The sequence below is a fragment of the Carassius auratus genome, chromosome 50, assembly GCF_003368295.1.
Source record: "Carassius auratus strain Wakin chromosome 50, ASM336829v1, whole genome shotgun sequence".
Taxonomy (NCBI): domain Eukaryota; kingdom Metazoa; phylum Chordata; class Actinopteri; order Cypriniformes; family Cyprinidae; genus Carassius; species Carassius auratus.
Window position 1 is genome coordinate 8,033,042 of NC_039292.1, and position 21,474 is coordinate 8,054,515.

Consider the following 21,474-nt stretch of genomic DNA (forward strand, 5'->3'; position numbering starts at 1 on the left):
GTATTTTCAAGTTCTACGACAATTATGTGTTTTTAATCGTAAATTTAACTGTAACCACAACCAAGTTTACTCTTCAAAACCTTTTTATTTGTATTTCGTCTATACTTGCAACTGTTAGCCTTTGTCAATGTTTTACAAAACCGTTGCTCTCTGGAACCATTTTGCCAGATCTATTTTTTATTAATTTATTTTTTCTGTTTTCTCATTCTTAAATTTCTCTCCAACTTGAATTATTATGGATTTGAGGAGCACAAGTGGGATTGTGTAGCCAAATGATCCCTTAATAGATGTCTGTGGAGAAGAGCAAAGCTAGTGTGGGAGGAGCAGTTTTAGATTGGCAGAAGACAAGGGATCCCAGAAGGCTTGTATTGAGGGAGATGCGAGCCAGCCAACATCTTTTTATTCATGAAGATGCAATTCAGCACCGACACTTGGTGTTTTCTTCGGGTGTAGCCCAGCTGAGTGAATTCAACCAGTGTCACGGAGCGGTGTGCGCTCAACTAGAGCCATTCACATGTGTGCAAACTTGTGGGCTTGATCTGAACACCACTGGACTCTGTTCAATTCAACTTTCCTTATGGGATTGTGCTGGACGAGTATGAAGAGCGCTGTCAGAAGCTGGAAGTGGCGGTCAGTGTCTCGATAGGCGTTTTAGGAGTCTTCATTTAGAAGGATGCTGGTGGGAAATGCCTGCAGACAGAGAGGATGAGATTTGTGGAAAGGCGCTGGAGCTTCTGTCCGATCTGTGCTCGAGAGGGGAGGTGCACGATAAAAACTGTTTGGATTTCACCTACTATTTTCGCGATCTCGGGAGACCGAGATTTTCGGATTCTGGTAAGGATATTTTTTAATTCCTGTTTAAAACATTATGTTTTCAGTGTTATTAATGTTTTATCTGTCGAAACAAATAATCTGCTTCTTTCAAACTACATAAAATCCTTAAACTTGTTCAATAGCACTTTCAGCAATCTTTAACGTTACTTGCCAGAAAGTTATTAAAGCGTTTTAAGCAAATTTCCTTATTTGAACTAGCCTAGATGTCATTTAATTTAATTTAATTAATGCGCTCGGCTAATTAACTTTAGCAGCTAGCATTGATGGAGTTTGTTGTCATTAAAGTATAACCACACCCAATAAATTATCTAAAACAAAAAGTAGGCTATTTATTAAGATTAACGCTATATATATATATATATATATATATATATATATATATATATATATATATATTTGTTTTCAACGTCTTATTTACACAATGAAGGTTAGGCTACTAGATTTTCATTTTCTGTTTTATATTATATATTATATTATATATTTGTATTATTTATTTTGTTTGTTAGTTGTTATTTTAGTTTGTAGGCTACATAGCCTAGCTGATAAGCAAAATTGAAAGAACGCTATATATAATTGATATTTTATATATATATATATATATATATATATATATATATATATATATATATATATATATATATATGTGTGTGTGTATATATATATATATATATGTATATATATATATATATATATATATATATATATATATATATATATGTATGTATATATGTATGTATTTATTATTATTATTATTATTATTATTATTAGTGTAGTCAAGAAAAGTACACACAAAAAAAACCCCAGCCCCAATCCTCACAGACCAGTATTAATGACCTATTTAGAGCTGTCCATTTGAAATGCAGCAAAACATTCATTCAGGTTTAATGCTGCAGCATATAAGATGCAGTGTAATTTTAGCACTAACATTCTTGCAGGAACATTAATAACCTTTCTTTTTTCTTTTCTTTTTTTGTTTTCTGCATTCAGAAGTGAAATGCTCATACTTATATTTTATTACATAAAATTATTATACAGGCATATAGTGTTCCTGAAAGCTTTCACAGGATTTCCCGAAACAACCTGTCATCGATGACAGAAATAGAGCATTGCTTGACTCAGTATGAAGTATATGGGCTTAACTAAACATTAGCTTCACTTAACCTTCATTCATAGATCCTAGCCTCTCCTCAGATGCTGTCGTCTTCATCCTCAGAGACACTGAGCGGTCGACAGGAAGCCATTAGGAGTCCACCCACCCTGCTACTCTGTACACTTTCTCCGTTGCGATTACCTGCATTAAGATCTGTTAGCACGAGGCCTTCAGACTTTATGGGAGAACGATTCATAGTAATTCGCCCCTCAAGATGGGCTGAGCAAAAATTTTATGAAAGGGAACAGCTCAGTTCAGAGGAACCCAGTAAATATACTTTAGCATAATGGGAATACACATGTGTCACTGCAATGTGCCTGTATGGTGGAAAGCCTTTTGTAATGAAACCCAAGGGAACCCAGCACTTTTAGAGGTTGATAACACATCACTGTAACCGATGACTTATAGACAGTTCAGGCAACCTGTGGACACATATTGACAAGTGTTTTTGTATCTGGCAGTCCAAACACAGGAAAGACAGTGTCTCATTCTCACACAGGCAAGTTTATGACACGTCCATAATAAGCAATGCTGATAATATGTGCCAGTGAAGGGATATTGACTGTGAAGGTTGTGCACTAGTAAATCATATTTATTCATAGCAATAGTTTCTACTACCATTGAGATCTGGACTGTCATAAAAAGTATTTGATTGGTCAACCTATAAACCTTGTAAATGTTGTGTCTTGCCATCAAGTTCACAAACATTCGTCCAGCTTCATTCTGATTGGCTAACAGCTGCTAGCATCTGCGGTCTGCCGCCTGGAATTACAGAAGCAGAAATAAAAATAGACGTTGTGAGAGGTTGAGCTTGGTGAATATGGTCTGTTGAACTATCTACATGCATATGCATGTTCATAATTCATGTAGGTGCATGATTAAAAAGTGTTTTGGTGTTCATATGTGAACAAATACCCACATGTGTCTGGATTTATGTTACACCTGCTGATGCTTAAGCAGCAGACACCTGCTTAAAAAGATGCATAACAACATGATCTCCAGGAATGTACTTTAAAATTAACATTCAAAATGAGATAGGAGAGGCAATTTGTCAGGAAGGTCTGGCTCTAATCCACCTGACACCTTGAATCCATTGCCTTGTCTTCTCTGGCAAGTGTCATGACCTTTCTTGTAGACATTCAGGTGTGTTTACCGCAGCTGGAGGGCTCATGTTCCTCTGTTTACATATAAAAGTAAGTTCATCTTTGCTCAAAGGACAAAACAGGAAGGAGAATGCTATCTTGTTATTATTATTTATTTATTTGGGCGGAGAGTGATGGTATACAAATTCACTTTAAACCAGTGTCATTAATCTTGTGCTGGATAAGTTAATAATGTGATGTCAGAGCTTAGAAATGAGTTTAGTGTCTTGTGGGATTGTAGACTCAATCTTTAGTTTCCATATTTGTAACCAACACAGATGCAACATGAAGATGTTTCCATAGAGATGCACTGCTCTTTCTGAATGATTGCTTTTAATGCCTGAAAAAGAAGAAATACCCGCATTGAGTGAACAAGCTTAATTGTATTTGACTCCTTTTAAATCAAACTCCCTTTTATGGCAAGTTCACTAAGCAGACATTTTGGAAATGTAATTTCCAGTTTTAAAAGAGCAGCTCTTTGAAATTTGAAAGGAGAAAGAGCTTAATCTTTTAAACGTTTGTTTTGTTTCAATAGATATTTAAAATCAGGAATGAAATCTGACAAATATGCGGTCATAAATTGTTTTGTTTATTTTCTTAGCTCACATTATACCTATATTTCTCCAGCTAGTCTGGCTAATGCATATTCGGTAGTAAACAAACAGGCGATGCCTCTATAAAAAAGCCAACTGAAACTTTAAAGCAGGATTTCCATTTGTCTAACAAACATAATTTGCTCTTTTTACTGTTAGGTTGGGCTACATGCAGTCGTCTTGAATTCTATGATATCTCCATAATTCATTTGAAAATATATTTTTTAGCAAAGACATCTTAAGAAAAGCAGTTACAGTGAAAACAGGTAATCAGTAATAATATCCCACATCTGATTTATTTGACATGAGCTAGCTACTCACCTGCTAGTCACATCTTTGAGGCATTTTTAGTTTAACAAAAGTTTCCTTAACTAGTAGATTGAAGTTAATTGAATTTGCACTTTTGCCACCATGTAAGATGCCATTTACTCTTACATCAGCTCAGCCAGTAAACAATACCCTAATATTTGTGACGATATGCATGATATGCATGTGCACTTATATAAACAATATGCACGAAATATTATCAAACTGAATATGTGTTCCAGTGAGGCTGCTAGGCAGACCATGTTCTCTGTTGCATCATTTGTTCATATTGTATGGGTATAGAAAAGAATCGGCCCCCTTTAAAATAATCAAAATGTGTTACTTTGCTGCCTAAAATGATGACGGACACAGTTATTGTTTTATCCAGCTGTATTTACTCATCTTATAACATCCAAGTGAACGATATAACACCAACATGTCAAAAAAAGAAATGCATAAAATCACTGAGTTGGAAAAAGGATCACCTCATCCAAAAAAATTTTTGTAAACTCAGGTGTAGCTAATCACATTCTCAATGGCACACAAAGCCATTTGACTTTCAGTTGTGATCAGCTGTGGTCATTTTGATGAGCCTAACATGAAAAGAGCTTTCCTGGAGCAGTCGTTGGTAGTGCAACAAATAATCAACTATGGAAGGCAAGGAAGGCACTGTCAAAAGATCTCCGAAATAAAGACAGGCACAAGTGAGGAGATGGACTCAAACATTTTTCAAAAGCTTTATCAATGCGTAGAAGCACAGTCAAGTCTATTATTAAGAAATGGAAGGTTTTTGGTACAACAGATCCTACCTGGATCAGGACTTCACTCCAAACTGGATGAAAGAGCCAGGGGGAAACTGAATTATTTGGCTTCTTCACTAAACGATATGTCTGGCAGAAATCCAATACAGCTCACCATCCCAATAACATTACTTCAGTAAAGCGTGGAGGTGGTAATGTCCTGTTATGGGGTGTTTCTCTGCAGCAGGGACGGGAGCACTTGTCAGGACAGAAGGAAAAATGGATGGGGCAAAATACCGTCAAATTCTTAAAGAGAATCTGCTGCCCTCTGCCAGAAAGTTGTCAATGGAAAGAAGGTTTACGTTCCAACAGAACAATGATCCAAAGCACACAGCAAAACTGAGCACACAGAGGTTGAAGGAGAAGAAGGTGAATCTCCTTGCATGGCCTAGTCCAAGCCCAGACTTAAACCTCGTTGAAAATCTGCGTAATGACTTGAAGACTGCAGTCCACAAACGCTCACCATCAAAATTAACTGAAATTGAACAGTTCTGCAAAGATAACAGGAAAAATATTACAAAGTCTAGATGTGCAAAGTTAGACATATACCGCAACAGACTGTAATTAAAGCAAAAGGTGGTTCAATAAAATATTGACACGGGGGTGATCCTTTTTCCGACTTAGTGATTCCGTTTTTTTATTTTTATTTTTCTGACATGTTGGTGTTATATCTTTTACTTGGATGATATAAGTTGCACTGAGTAAAGGCAGCTGGATAATACATCTTCATTTCAAGGGTGCAAAGCAACAAAATGGTGATTTATTTTTAAGGGGGGTGATTCTTTTCCTTAACCAATGTATGCCCTTATAATAACCTTAAGCACACAGTGACTATAGAAAATTAGATTTTTCTTTTTCTTTTCTTTTTTGTGTGCATATTTTACTACATTATAGCATAATGTATAATGTATTCTTAGCCAACATTCTCTCATTGCAATTTGTAACTCTTCACATTTTGCAAATTGGTGAGAAATTTGTTTGAATTTATATCTCTTTTTTTTCTGTACTATCTGGGGTTTGGGGTTAACCTTCATACTTACATTTTCCATCTAAAAATGTTACATTTTTCTCTAAAAAAATTATTTTTCATATCAAGTTATTCTACTTCTGCATTCAAATGCAAAATCGTTGCAGAGTAAAACAGTTATGTTTTATTATAAGGGTTGATTTCAGTGCAGAATATGAAACTTTCAAAATGGCTATAACATATTTCATGCAGACAGGAATATTGTTGTATTCAAAGTGTGCTGGATGTTATGCACATAGTTTAGTGCACTCACACTGTTTTGCAAATGAAGCTCATGGTTAAGTTACTGTCACTGAAATCCCACTAGAGTCTATTAAAGTCTATGGAACAGTGTTCAGTGCTAATAATACTGGTTACACCTTGACAGCATTACAAAAGGAAGAAATGATTAATCCATTCAATTTATGATTTCCCAGTATGAAGCTTGCAGGAGGATCTGTTTAGTCAAATGTTTCTAGCTTTTATGAGCACATCATGACCAAATGATGAGGCCTGCACATGATATCTAATGCAATCTGTTCTCTCATGGTTTATTGGGAAGTATATTTCATCATTATTATAAACAGAAAAACCCAAGATGTTTAAAAGAAAAGTCTTGACTTTAATCTGATGTTTTAAAATAATATTTCTTCCAGTTCATTATTTAATCTAATATTTAATAATTTAGAAATTTTTCTGAAGAACACAAAATGAGGTGTTTAGCAGAATGTGCACACTGCTCTTATCCATGCAATGAAAGTGAATGATGACCACAGGTTTTATGATGCTTTTATTTTGTGTAACTTTTGGAGGTTGGCAGCCCCTGATTGCTTCATTATATGCAAAAGCTGCATTAATATCTTGAATCACATGTTCTTCTGTGCTCTAAACAGGAAGAAAGTCACACAGGTTCAGAATAACATAAGTGCACGTAAATAATGACAGAATTGCCTCAATTTTTGACTGAACTATTACTTTAAGGACACCTTAAGTCCGTCTCAGGTGTTATGACCTGCAAAAATAGTCTGAACATATGCATTTTCCTTCCCCAGTATAGGGAGAAAAGATTTGGAGAGGACAGAAAACCAAGCAGGAGGCAGGGTTATCTGAAAGGGATTCATTCAGTCCACACTAATAGCATGTCTGCCTGGGTGGCCTAATTCAGAGAAACCATCTCAAGGGGCCGAGAGAGAGAGAGAGAGAGAAAGAAAGATACATAGAGAGTCCGATTCGATCTAAAATGTATCTTCTATTACTGTGCATTCATCAGCGAGAATAAAGCTTCAACTCCAGCCCAGATATTAAGAGATGTCTTTTACAAACTGTCTCAATATCTGGATTGCAAAAAGTGTTATAAAGTTTTCAGAATATAAAAAAAATATATAAAGCTCACTTGTTGAGTTAAGTCCACCTTTGATCCCAGAGGTTGCCATTTGTCAATTGTTGCCAATTATTTTTACAATTATTGTCCTTTGTGTGAATGGGCGTATAGTCTAGTAAACAGCACCTCACAAATGGTTCTGTGAGTGATTCTAGCCATTTTGCTAATTCAAACCACAGACACTCTCTCTCTCTCTCTCCAAATACATGTCAACAAACGTAAATGTGCAAAATGATTCACAGCCAGAGAGTCTTTCTGATTGGCTAGTTTCCTGATGGCCTCCCTTGATTTTCGGAATATGTGAATGCTTGATCGTTTTTTTTTTTTTTTTTTTTTTTATTTGTTTAAACATTTTGTTTCGTTTTTTTCAGCTGGAGCCGGGAGGGTTATTTTAAGTCTGGTATTTCGAAAAAAAACTGCTTACAAGACTTTTAAAGCTAGTCTATAAATATCTTGAAAGTTTTGAACACCTTCCAGTGACCGACTTTCTCTCTTGGTTATTGCTCCAGATGTGTCTGTGAGCCTGTTGTCCCTCTTGGTGACCACATGTGGCCTGGCGCTATTTGCCGTCTCCCTGTTCGTGTCATGGAAGTTGTTTTGGGTGCCATTGCGAGATCGCTTCTTGCCCGGCCTAAAGGACCAGCAGGGCGAGCAGCAGCCAGTCCTGACCGAGGTGGAGGGCCTGGAGCAGGAATACAGTGAAGACTTTGAGAAGGATCCCAATGCACCATTGGTGCTCCCGGAGTCAGCCATGAAGATCAGCCATACGTCCCCGGACATCCATCTGGAGGCCCAGACTAAGGCCAAGGAGCTCAACCACATTCACATAGCTCGTGTACAACGACAAGTCACCGAACCGACCTCATCTGTCAGGTGAGTCATGTTTTTCTGACTTTATCAGGCGTAATCACTCACCCACCATTGATATTCATTTAGAAATTCCCAGTTGGCATTTGTCAGACAGTGTGGGCCTCTGTGACCTTCAGCTTTAATTAAAGTTCTTCTCAGTCTCATTATTCAAAGATGTCTAGCGTATGAAGCCAGCAAATAGCACACAAGACATCCGCCCCCTTTCTTTTTCGCTGCAGGCACAACTCCATCCGGAGACAGATGAACGTCTCCAACCCTGATTTCAACTTGGCCCAGTTCCAGAGACAGGAGTCCATATCGGGTCCAGGTTTGGGCCGCATCAAGCCTGAGCTCTACAAACAGCGGTCGGTGGACACGGACGACGGCAGACGAGCGGACAGCTGTGGCCGCTTGCACTTCATCCTCAAATACGACTGTGATTTGGAGCAGCTCATTGTGAAGATCCACAAAGCCCAAGATCTACCTGCAAAGGACTTTACGGGAACATCCGACCCGTACGTGAAGATCTACCTGTTGCCAGACCGCAAAACCAAGCATCAAACCAAGGTCCACCGCAAGACTCTGAACCCCATCTTTGACGAGGTGTTCCTGTTTCCTGTGGAGTACGCTGAGCTTCCCACACGCAAGCTCCATTTTAGCGTCTACGACTTTGATCGCTTCTCGCGGCATGACGTCATTGGTCAAGTGGTGGTGGACAACTTCCTGGATCTACCTGACTTTCCGCAGGAAACCAAGCTCTGCAGGGATATCCTTTATGTTAGTGCGGTAAGTCTTCCTTAACGTGTCTATTTATACTGAACTTGCATTTTTCGTGTAATTTCATCTCATCTTATGTGCTTAGTCCTCTTAAATAATGTTGACAATGGAAGAATCTTCAAATAGTAAAATTCATGATTTGAAAGCAAGGTAGAATTGTCATCAAAAGGATTTCAGGTTTTAATTAGGTGTGGGTTCTATAAGCTCCTGTATGAAGTGTTTCAACACTGTGGCATCTTTGAGTGCGTGGCTCAAGATAGATTTATCCAGGTCCAGGAGGCTGCTTTTGGAAATCTATGCAGGGAATTTGTACCCAGATTATAGTGTCAGTTTTTAACAAATTTCACATTTTATTAATCAAGGATGCATCCCAGGGACACTCAGGTGCAGCAAGGTGGGGGTATTACCGGTCGCTGTCAGCTTGCAATGGTCCTTTTCATAACTCAGAATCTCCTGTAACTAGATGCGCGAATTAGGCTTTTTTGCATCTACCGCGCCGCGAGACCTCCAGACGCACGCAAAGGCGTCTTTACATTGACTTAACATTGAAATCAATCGTGTTTGGTGTGAATGCAGAGAGGTCGCTTTCGACGTCACTGGGTCTTGTAGGCGCGTAAAATTGCTGGTATTTTATAACTAGCTTTCGCAATGCATACTGCACTTTCGGAATTCTTTATTTTCTTTTTCTGCTTGTTTGTGAGTTTTGTTACATATTTTTTTATTGTTTAATTCTTTTAAAATCAATAGTGTACATATTTGGTTAAAATCGATTTCCTATTTTAATTTTCGAAACTTTTTTGGTTGGTCCGATTTATTGTGCGATCGATTTTGAACTAAAAGTGACAGCCCTAGATGATAATAAGAAATGTTTTATAAGCACCAAATCAGCATATTAGAATGATTTCTGAAGGATCATGTGACACCAAAGACTCGAGTAATTGCTTTGACGTTATAGGAATAATTAACTTATTCAAATATAAAACAATTGTTTAAATTGTAATTAATATTTCAGACCATTACTGTTTTTACTGTATAAAATGAAGTAAAAAGTAAATTATTGAATGGACAAAATGTGTTATTTATTCTAAATTGTATATTGTCTAGGTTATGTCTTGTTGAGTCAGTGTTTGATTTTATTTCCGTTCTACTGATAGAAACATCAGACAAAACCTTTTGACTGCTGTGTCAAATCTTGCCATTTACAAAGTTCTTTCATCATTTAAAGTATACTTTTTAGTAGTATTAATTGACAGGTCCAATATTTTTATTACTTGTACATTATACTTTTTAAGTGTAATTTCTCAGATATTTGAGCATGGTTTTCTCTCTCCTCCGATCACTTTCATGCTTCAAAGGTAGCAACATATAAATATACTTTGAGAAGCGTGAATATTTCATAATCACACATGGCCCACGTAGGGGTGACCTATATTTGAAGTAGCTGGAGAGTTTGCTCTGACATGAATACACAGCGGTTTTAGGTTTATTGTTTTTAACAGGAGAGTGCAGGATAGATGTCTGATGGGAGAAATTGATCCGGTTCATAAGTAGACCCAAGAAAGAAACACAAAAGTGTTTGTGTGCAGGCGGTCTTTTCATGACATATAGTACTTAAAGAAATAGTTCACACAAATATGCTATGGTGAGGAATGAATGAAGGGTGTGGTAATTGTAATTCTTTTTGGGGGTAAATGTATTATTAACATGTGTATCTATTTGTCATCAACCTGCCCAGTGACTCCAGGTGGAAATTAGCATAACTGCAACAACCTGGTAAAATGCATCTCTCCTTTTTAAGGTTAATGCATATTTTACAGTGTCCCTGTTCAAATAAATAAAGTAAAAAAAATATATACATTTAATTTGCTCATTCTCATGAAACCTAATTTGTAATTTTAAATTGTTTATATTAGGGCTGGGCAAAAAATCTAATGCGATTTTCATGCACATCTCATCAGTAAAGACGCTCCTGTAATTAGAAGTATATCTCCAGCACGTGCGTTCAGATCAGGGTTGCCAGGTTTTCACAACAAATCCTACCCTGTTGTTTCTTAAAACTAGTCCAAAATTAGCCCAATCGCGTTTCCGGGAGGTTCCCGATAAAAATTGCTTCCCGGGGTTAAAATATACATTTTTTGAAAGGGTTGCCCTGTTAAAATTCGCATTATAGGGGCTAAATATCATGTTATTGGTATTGGAGTTGCTTCAAACCACGGATATGAAAAACAACCGCAGACTTGGCAACACTGGTTCAGGTGGAGCGGCAGTTACTACACAGAGCCGTAGTCTAGCTACAACTAACACAAAATCGTTTTCAAAATCAACAAAGAACCGCCTGCGATTTTAACATCGATTTTGTGTAGATTGTCAGTGAATTATGGCTCGGTGTAGTAAATGCCAACTGGTGTTGCCAAGTCTGTGGTTGTTTTTCATGTCCGCGGGTCAAAGCGACCCCAATACAAGTAACGTGATATTTAGCCCCTAAAATGCCAATTTTACCAAGGCAACCCTGCAAAAAAAAAAAAAGTATATTTTAACCCCGGGAAGCAATGTTTTATCTGTGAACCTCCCGGAAATGTGATTGGGCTAGTTTTGGACTAGTTTTAAGAAGCAACTGGGCAGGATTTCTTGTGAAAACCTGGCAACCCTGATCTGAACACACGTGCTGGAGATATACTTCTAATTATAGGAGCGTCTTTACTGATGAGATGTGCATGAAAATCGCATTAGATTTTTTGCACACCCCTAGTTTATATGCAGTAACCTGAAAATTCTCAGCTGTTTGGGTGAAAGATGCTAAAATACACAACAAACTGCATCCTTCAGTATGGTACAAATTGTATTATATTGGATATTTGTCAATCATCATGCTAGTAATGAGTACTCAACATTGACGGCAAGTTTATTGTAGCAGTGGTTTAATGTTTTATTTATTTATTTCTCTGAAAAGCTCAAACCAGCGAGTTTCACGGGATCTAGAGGTTAGCTTGAAGTAATAGCAAGCGTCACAGGCTGTTTCAGTGCATATAAGTGGGCCATACCTCTAGGGATCACGAGCTTGGAGGAACACAATCCATGTGTGCCCATCCATGCATTAATCATTTTTGGACGCTTGATTGTATATCTAACACTCATGTAAAACTGTACTAACCTTCAGGCCATCCAAAATGTAAATGAGTTTGTTTCTTCATTTGAATAGATTTGGAGAAATTTTGCATTACATCTCTTATTCACCAATGAATCCTCTGCATTGAATGGGTGCTGTCAGAATGAGAGTCCAGACAGCTTAACTCCATCATTAAGATGTTTTTTAACTTCAAACCATTGTTACCTGCAAAAATATGAGTCCTCTATCAAAAATATTTATCTGAATCAGGAGAGAAATATGCACAGATCAAGCACCAATTACAAACCAAAACAGTTCTAAACAAATATGTTGTTGGATTTTGATGTGAGAGGACAACAGGGGATGAACTTTTTCACTGAAGGAAATGTTATTATGGACATTTTTGGCCATTTTAAGCCACAATTTAAAGATGGATTTGTTTTATGCAAACACCACTTTTACTTCATAAGACGTTTACTGATGGACTGGAGTTGTGTGGATTACTTGTGAATTATTGTGACTTTTATCTTTTAACTCCCATTCTGACGGCACCCATTCACTGCAGAGGATCCATTGGTGAGCAAGTGATGTAATGCTAAGAAAGAAAGAAAAGCACAAAAACACACTTCATATGTATTAAGAAAGTAAATTGGATTAATGTCTTGCTTTTATGTTGACTCTAAAAGTACAAATCATGTTTATGCTAATTATGATAAATCATGTTTACGCAAGCACTCATTGATCGAATCGAATAAAGCAGATGTGTTGTTAACAACAAAAATAAATAAATAAATAAAATATTGCATTTGTACCATTTTTCTGTATCTTTCTACCATCCCAATTTGATTGTGTCAGGTTCATTTCTATATAACTGGCATCGATCAGCATCGAACAGTGTAGCACAGATGTCAGAGTGATCTCTGCCTCCATGATAACTCTCTGTATTACTTTAGGGATTCTGAGTAACTTGTTAAAAATGCATGAGAGTTCCAGCAGCACAGCTGCTCTTGGATTGAAATGAAATACAATCATCCATACTCGATCGTGACATGCGAATACAACTTTCTGAATAACACATCTGATGAAAAAAAAGCAACCTTAACCTTTTTATTTTTTGAGCTCAAGAAATTTGCATTCCAATCTGAATGAATGATTATGTTTGCTCAGATCTATTCAAGGTGTAATTTGGCTCTGCCTATAAATAAAACACAAGCTAGTTAATGTACGAAAAGGCCAATCCATTCCACCCAGCTGGAGAGAGAAAGATTGAGGCATCACTAATCCGGAAGAGTAAAAGGTCGATCAGCAGGATTTAGTGCTATTGAATCTCCTGTCAGGATTCACCTCTAACCATGAGACATTTACCTTGTATTATGACTGGAATGACACTCTTTTTTTGTAAACTTGAAACTGGGGAATGTGGGCTTTAATCTGTTTGGGAATGACTGGGAGACATTTCGCATTTTACATGCAAGTCCTAGTGACATAGTGGGATATGGTGTTTATTATATATTTTTTTACTCATCCTAGTTGTATTTATTTGATGGAAACACAGTAAAATTGTAAAAAAATTATGCATTTAGCATTTTATCCAAAGAGACTTACAGTGCATTCAGGCTATCAATTTTTACCTATCATGTGTTCCCGGGGAATCGAACCCCCAACCTTGCGCTTGATAGCGCAATGCTCTACCAATTGAGCTACAGGAACACAGTAGGAGCACTTTTGATCAATTTAATGCATCCTTGCTGAATAAAGAAATATAAAAATCCTAAAATATATATATAATTACGGTAATCCTGCTGACCCCAAGAAAACATGATGATGAAAAAAAGTCAATTCAATCCAGTTGTATTCATCATAATCCCATACCTCCATTCTACATCAAGCAGCATAGCAATCTGACTGAGATGGAAGGATTTATAACAAAGCTTCTATTTTTGTGTTTTTTAAAGAATTCCTAGACATGAAAGACAGGGGTGTTTCAGCAGACATTCTGAAATAGTCTGGAGTTGAAGTCAGTAAAGCCTACTCCATTTGCAGTGCCATTTTAGGGAGATAATGTAAAGCTTTACAGCAGTTGAAAGAGAAAGACGTAAGTCTGAGTAGGCCGTAGTAGCAGACATATGCAAAAAGTTGCTGAAAAGTTGAAATGTTTTGCTTCGTTTTTAGTTTAGATATTTCGCAAAAGCCAATATATGTAACTCTATTAAGGTAGTTGTGAGCTAAAGTTTGAATCTGTGAGACGTAGAGACACAATTACAAGAACTAATGTCACAGTTTCGAGATATGAAGACACAATGGTTAGACAAGTAATTGCAATTACAAGAAATAAAGCACAGAAACGATTTTGAGATATAAAAGTGTAGTTACAGTAGGAGAAATAATGTTGCGATTTTAAAATGTTAAAGTTACAGTTATGAGATACACACTCACAATTACTGTATAAGATACAAAGCCAACTTTTTGACATATAAAAGCGCAAAGCCGTGTTAAAATATTAGACCAATAGTAATGCCATGTGAGCAACTTTTAAAATAACTCTGAGTTTGTAGTGTAATTTTGTATATGAAATTAAATGTTCTGTACCAGTGCTAAAGTACAAATTGATTACCTGTGGTCTGGTCACAAAACAGAAAATCAGCAATTAAACAAATGTTATCATGCCTCTTTACATCGCCCTGACTTGCATCAGTGTTTTCATCATGCTCTTTCCTTCTGCCTTATAATAGGCCCTTGAACGAGTAAGGGGGGGTGGGTGGGATTTAGAGATGGAGAATCATACTAGATAGACTCTCTCCGCACCATATTCAACCTCTTCACAACTGCACTATAATTTCATTCACAGTGCGCAAGTGACCATAATTCTACCACTGACTTGATTTAAGTGCTTATCAGAGCAGAGGCGTCTGTTATCCTATAGTCTACAGATGGAAGGGTGTAATTCAGTTATCTTGCCTGAGAGGAATTGGTTTCATGAGGTTGAACCCTTAATGTCTCTCACACACAAAAAGAGGGTGTGTCCCGAGCATTAATAGCTGTTTGGACACTGTGCTCCACCCCTTCCCACCATATTCTGCCCACTTCACCATGCCCATACTAATAGAGGTCAGAGAAAGAAACCTTACAAATTGCAACTGAAGGGAAATTTGGATTAACAGTCATATTTTTCTATATATTGATATTTTTGTTTGGCTACAACAAATCAATGAATTTCATGAAATTGACTTTTACTAATTTTAACTAATCGAGAAGCAACTCTGCATAAAATATTAATATTATTAAATATATATATATTTTTTTTCATTTGATTTACATATGAATCCTTTACAAAAAAATCTAAGAATCTGGTAAGACAAAACATACTTATATTCAAGATATATGCTTCTCAAGTAAAGGTATATAAATGAAACTCAAAATCTCATATACACAAATGCATGTTCACGTAAAAATGTATCACAACAGATTTGACATCAGTGACAATGTTGGTATGATTATGAATATGAGCAAATGTTTGGAACGTAAGCGCAAATGACATTTGAAATCTAAAGGTTTTTCTGTGAAGACTGCATTTTTGTCAAAAAAAGATACTGTGACATGGGGTGTGCGATATATATCATCTATGATAATATTGTAAATGTTGTTTTAATGATGTGTGATTTGACATTATAAACCAAACTACAGAGGGCATGCATGAACTCTAATAGGCTAGACTAGTGGACATGTGTATTTAGAGTGCACTCTTTCACTGTGTGATTCAGTCTGTTAAGCCTGGAACACACCAAACCGATGCAGACGAACTAGTGGCAACGAAAACAGATCACAGGATCGCTTCACGTCGGCAGCGTCTGTGTCCAGATTTGCCCTGACACACCAAGCCGATTCTCGACACCTGACGGCCAACTAGCACGTCCGTTCTGCGCCTGCGTAGGAAATACCTTTCCGTACCAGCAGGTGGCAGTAGTCTTGGCAGTAGTTACTCAAAGCGGGAAACTGGAATAAGCTACAGGGATACAAACCATATACAAAGATAAAGCAAATCAGAGTCTCGCTATCCACAGACGGATTTGTGATTTTTCGGAAATGTCTGACAAGTTGCAAATGGCACTGGCATTGTCAGCCCTTGCTATTTTGCTTGTGGAAAAGGAAAGAAACAATCGGACACGAAAAATACGCAGAAAGTGCACTAAATTGGTGAAACCATGGATTCTCCAGAAACAGGCTCATGGGGCTTTCCCGAACCTGTGTAGAGACCTGGTTGAACAGCCAATCAGAATGATCAGATGGCCTGACTGGCTGACAAGCCCAGACGCCGATTCAACATGTCAAATCGGCCATTACAAAGCCGACGAGAATCAATTTCAGCCGACAGTGCGGAACACACTGAGAAGATTTAGTCGGTCACGCACGAAAACTGCCCGACGACCGACCATCGGCTTGGTGTGTTCCAGGCTTAAAAATGCATTTAGAATGCTCCCCAAATTCTATGGGGGCCGAAAACATATATATTTTAGGGCCGGGACTTTAACGCGTTCCAGCACCTATAAGCTACCTGAATTTCTGAAATGTACTGTTTCTAAATTGTTTCTAAATATGCTATTGCTACACTTAATGGCAAAAATTGCACTGGTCTGCTAGACTTGGTTGAACAAAAATAAACAATATTTTGTTGCTTAAGCTTATGTATTCAGTCATTATTCAATGGTATACTATAAATCCATGTGAAAAAAAATTACTTCTCACTGTTCTCAGGTCAAATATTTATATGCGATTAAAATGCGATTAATTTCGATTAATTAATTACAAAGCCTCTAATTAATTAGATTAATTTTTTTAATCGAGTCCCAGCCCTAATATATTTATATCATTTCATATAGTTAAACAATATCAAACGAAGAGTGCCATTTTTTAATCCAAAAATCAACAGGATTACAAATGTGATATTGATATTATACAATTGGTTCAATAAACAATAAGTTAATATTAAGAGATGTTTTAGACACCATATTGCATATGTTTAAAATATCAGTGCTCAGTCCTGCATTAAACAGTGTGTACATCTAAATGCCACTTCAGATGCAGCTTTTGTGTTTGCTCTGCATTGCAAAGAGGAATTTTGTTGATACTGATTTTATTTGTTTGGTAATAGCTCAAATGTCGTATTATTGTAATTGACTTTATTGATTAAACGATAATGCACACTTTTAGAAAAATGGCTTTATAAAGGTAAAAGTACCCTTGAAGGGTACAAATCAATTTAAAAAAAATACATTTCTGTCAATGCTTTGAACTGATCACCGGACAGAATATTAATGATTTTTGTTCTTTTTAACTGAGCTTAACGGATCCTAATTATGCTTTAACCTTGTATGGAGAGATAGCAGCATACACATTCTTTAAAATTTCTCCTTTTGTGTTTCAAGTCTTCAGCAAAGACAGAGGTTTGGAACAACATGTGGGTGAGTAAATGATGACTTTGTAGTGAACTAATCCTTTAAACAAAAGCCTCTAGCTTTTTATTTCTTCATTTTGTGAGCTGCTTGTTTTAAAAGCCATCGCATTTGTCATTATAATGAAGATACCAGGATGTGGCTTGATGAGAAGAATCCAATTTAGGATTTAATTTGCAACAAGAGTTAACCTCTCTTCTCTGTTAGTAAAGACTGTGCTTCGTATGGATGAGACAAAGGCAACAAGAGGAAACATTACTATGCTCCCTTACCCACACTCCCTTTTCTAGATGCTAATTATCATGTGCAAAGAACAACAAGCACAAACTGCCTACATTACATCAAGCCCACAGGCCATTACATGTATTGATCTTTCTGCATACTTTGGTACTAGGATAGCATCCAATAGGAAAAAAAATAAAATTCAAATACATTTGCCAAGAAAAGTTATTTTGCCATTTTTAAAAGCAATTTAGGCCTTTGCCTGAATACAAGAATTATAGATGAATTGTTTTGTTTGTATTTTCCTAGGTGTACAGGGTTCAAATACATTTATTGAAATAAGTCTCTTGTGTTCACCAAATCTGCATTTATTTGATAAAAAATCCAGTGAAAACAGTAATATTTAGAAATATTTTTACAGTATAAAATGACTATTTTCCATTTTAATATATTTTAAACTGCAATTTATTCCTGTGATCAAGAAGCTGAATTTTCAGCATTACGTCACTCTTCAGTGTCACATGATCCTTCAGTGATTTATTATATGTTTAAAACGGCTGCTCAGTATTTTTGCTGAAATGGTGATAATTCTATTTTTATTTTTTATTTTTAGAATTCTTTAATGAATATAAAGTTCAAAAGAACAGCATTTATTTGAAATACAAATATTTTTTTAACATTATGTTTTTACTGTCAATTTTAACCAATGTATGACAGCATTTTTAACCCCTTAATTATTTATTATTATTATTATTATTATTTATAATAAATAAAGAGAAACATAAAAAAAAAAACTTAAAGTGGGATCCAAACATCAACATTTGGGCCCCATTAACTAGAGTTAAAAATCTTCTTTTGTGTTCTGCAGAAGAAAGAAGGTCATACTGTACATGTTTGGAATGACATGAGATTGAGTAAATAATGACAGATTTTTCATTTTCAAGTTGAATATCCCTTGAAATATGCCAATGGAGATAGGAAAGGTTGTGTTTGCCACCGTATTTGAACCTTTAGAAAACAAAGACTTACCTCTGGACTTGGTCAGTTTGCCTGATGGTAAACTGATCATTCAATAAGTTTTTTATCTTGGTTTTTGATTTTTTTTCTCCCTGCATTAAAAAGGCAATTGGGGGTGATGGAGAACTAGTGTAGTAGATTGTGAAAATGCACTTGAATCCAAGTTCTGGCAGGAAAACACCAACCGGTTCCAGTTCATCTCTGTAGAGCATTAATGAACACGGTTCTCAGTATAGCCGTCAGGAGCGGACGCAGTGCTGCGGCCTGGCCAGATAATGAGCCTATCTCTGCTGCTTGTTTCTGTGACCTTTCTGCTTCACCGTAATAGATGTAGCCTCCCACTGTGCGAGAAGCCCGAGGGCTCTGAACTGCTCTGGAAGGGACTGATCTATCTTAACAGGCCCTCTGAGCTTCTCAAATACACACAATCACAGATGATTAGATTTGTCAGGAAGCCTTAGAAGCCCAACTAGGTGTGCTGACCACTCATGCAGTTTTCTCTACAGTGCCCAAAGTAACTTAGAGAAAGACAATACAAACATGCGCACACATTATTCGCTAAATCAGCCATTTTTCTTTGCATTTTCAAAATCCTTAAAACATGTCTCCAGTCAAGTATGGGTGTTTAAAAAACTTGTTGAAGAGCAATCCATTTCATATATTGGTGATATTTGGAGTCTGTATTTAGTCAAAAGTCTCATACTCACCGAGGCTGCTTTCATTTGAAACAATAATTACAGTAATGCTGGAAAATATTAACATTTAAAATAACTTTTCTGTTTTAATATATTTTCAATTGTAATTTATTAATGTGATGCAAAGCTGAATTTTCAGTCTTCAGTCTCACGTGCTGTTTTGGTGCTAAAGAAGCATTTTTTTATATAATAAATGTTGAAAACAGTTTTAGTGGAAAAGTGATAATTTTTTCAGGATTCTTTGATGATTAGAAAATTCAGACAAACAGCATATATTAACTGTGACTTTTGATCATTTTAATATATCCTTGCCTAATAAAATATTTTAGTATTTTAAAAAAAAGTCTCCAAACTTTTGAACAGTAAATGTGTAATACTTTACAGTGCAAGACAAAGTTTTGTCCGGTTATGCCAACTGATGGGCCTCATGCAACATTGAGGTCTTATATCTGTTGGGGGAGAAGTAAGATATTGAGAAGCTAAGTAATGATAAAAGTTTTTACATGCTCTCAGCGACACTACACACCCATCTGATTCCTGTGCAGAGCGTGTCCATTATCATAGATCAGTTAATAATTGACAGCACGTGAAAGTTCTGGCAGCTGTGGGATCAGCCATGCTTGCTGCCATGTGCATTAAAGGTCCATTTGGGATCAGCACACACTTTGATTCATTACTAATGTATGGCCGTCGTCTTCTCTTCCATCCTGTTGTGTCATTGCATTAACGCACTGAGATGAACTACAGAGCTACATACATAACGGTTGACCACTGGTGACCTATGAACTACATTGTTACCTAGACAGGAAATGATCACATTTAGTTAACATTTATAATTGATATTCAGCTGAAATGTTGAAAGAACATGTAACAGAACAATGTGTTTAAAGAGAATAAAAATAATATCAAAAAGAAAATGGTCCTGCTTGTTGTTGATTAATTCCAGAAATTACATTCTACAATGTTATGCGTGGACGTTGTACATAGTCATGTCACCGGAAATTAAGTAATAGCCGTCCCAATGTGCTGTGAGCCAGGGAACTTACCAGTGACCGAATTTGTGTAAACAATATACTGATTCACAAGCTCGAGAGCTAATTGAGACGCATCCCCAGACTTCTGCCACTCTATCAAGGACTTCATATCCCATAATCCTCTGCCCGGTCTCATTAGCACTCTTTGTTGCACTTGTGTCTCATTATCATGGTTAGATCATCCTGTATAAGCTTGGTTCTCACTGTCATTCTTGGCTATTTCTTGTATGTGTCATTACTGCAATTCTAAACCATGTTCAATAAAACAAGTTCTGGTGTCCAATGAGCTTGGCCCACCACAGTCACCTGCATTTCCTGTTATAATGTTCGCTAGTCCTGTGCTTTTTGTGCCTTAAAGTCCTGTGGTTCCCACACCAGAGCCTCTTCTCAACATGGCTGCTAAACCAGAGCCTGTTCATAACATGGCTGCCACTCCAGAGTCTCATCACAACATGGCTGCTACTCCTGAGTCTCGTCCCATCATTCCTCCCGTTCCAGAGCCTCATTTCATTGTGACTGCCACTCCAGAGCCTCCAGCCATCATGGATGTCACGCCAGAGTCTACAGCCGTCATCCCTGCGGTCTCAGCTATATCAAGTCCCTCGATCTCAGAGGTTTTCCCACCTTCCGCTGCCCTTCCAGTAATGGTGATTGCATTTTTTTTGTGTCTCTGGTCTATGCACTCTTCTGAGGTGGCAGAGTCCACTCCAGAGCTTGCTCCAGTCCATGAATCTGCTCCAGAGCCCGTTCCAGTTCATGAGTCATCTCCAGAGCCCACTCCAATCCATGAATCTGCTCCAGAGCCTACTCCAGTCCATGAGTTCGCTCCAGTCCAACGAGTAGTTAGCACCAAAGCTCGCTTTCGTCTATGAATCTGCTTTAGAGCCTGCTCCAGTCCATGAATCTGTTCCAGAGCACGCTCCAGTCCATGAGTCCACTCCAGAGCTCACTAAGGCCTTAATCATGTGTTAGTGTCAGCCTGTTAGTTCTCTGCCTGTTCTGTCATGATCATGGAGGCCGCCTTTGAACTCATAGTCTGCCCTGTCATTGTCATGGAAGCCATCTTTGAATCCTCTGCCTGTCCTATCTTGCCCATGGAGGCCATCCTTGAA

General features: G+C 37.1%; 1 protein-coding gene across 2 annotated transcripts in view; it reads left to right on the top strand.

The window, feature by feature from the left end:
• Window positions 1-191: 191 nt before the first annotated feature.
• The window catches only part of LOC113066845 (synaptotagmin-9-like), a 27,991-nt gene continuing 6,708 nt past the window's right edge, over window positions 192-21,474 (top strand). The window contains exons 1-4 of one of the 2 annotated variants that reach the window (XM_026238912.1): window positions 192-834; window positions 7,722-8,085; window positions 8,301-8,847; window positions 17,368-17,403. In XM_026238912.1, the coding sequence (XP_026094697.1) occupies window positions 687-834; window positions 7,722-8,085; window positions 8,301-8,847; window positions 17,368-17,403 (1,095 nt within the window). In that variant the 5' untranslated portion in view covers window positions 192-686. The remainder of the gene's footprint in view (window positions 835-7,721; window positions 8,086-8,300; window positions 8,848-17,367; window positions 17,404-21,474) is intronic. The other variant, XM_026238913.1, reaches the window with a different exon arrangement.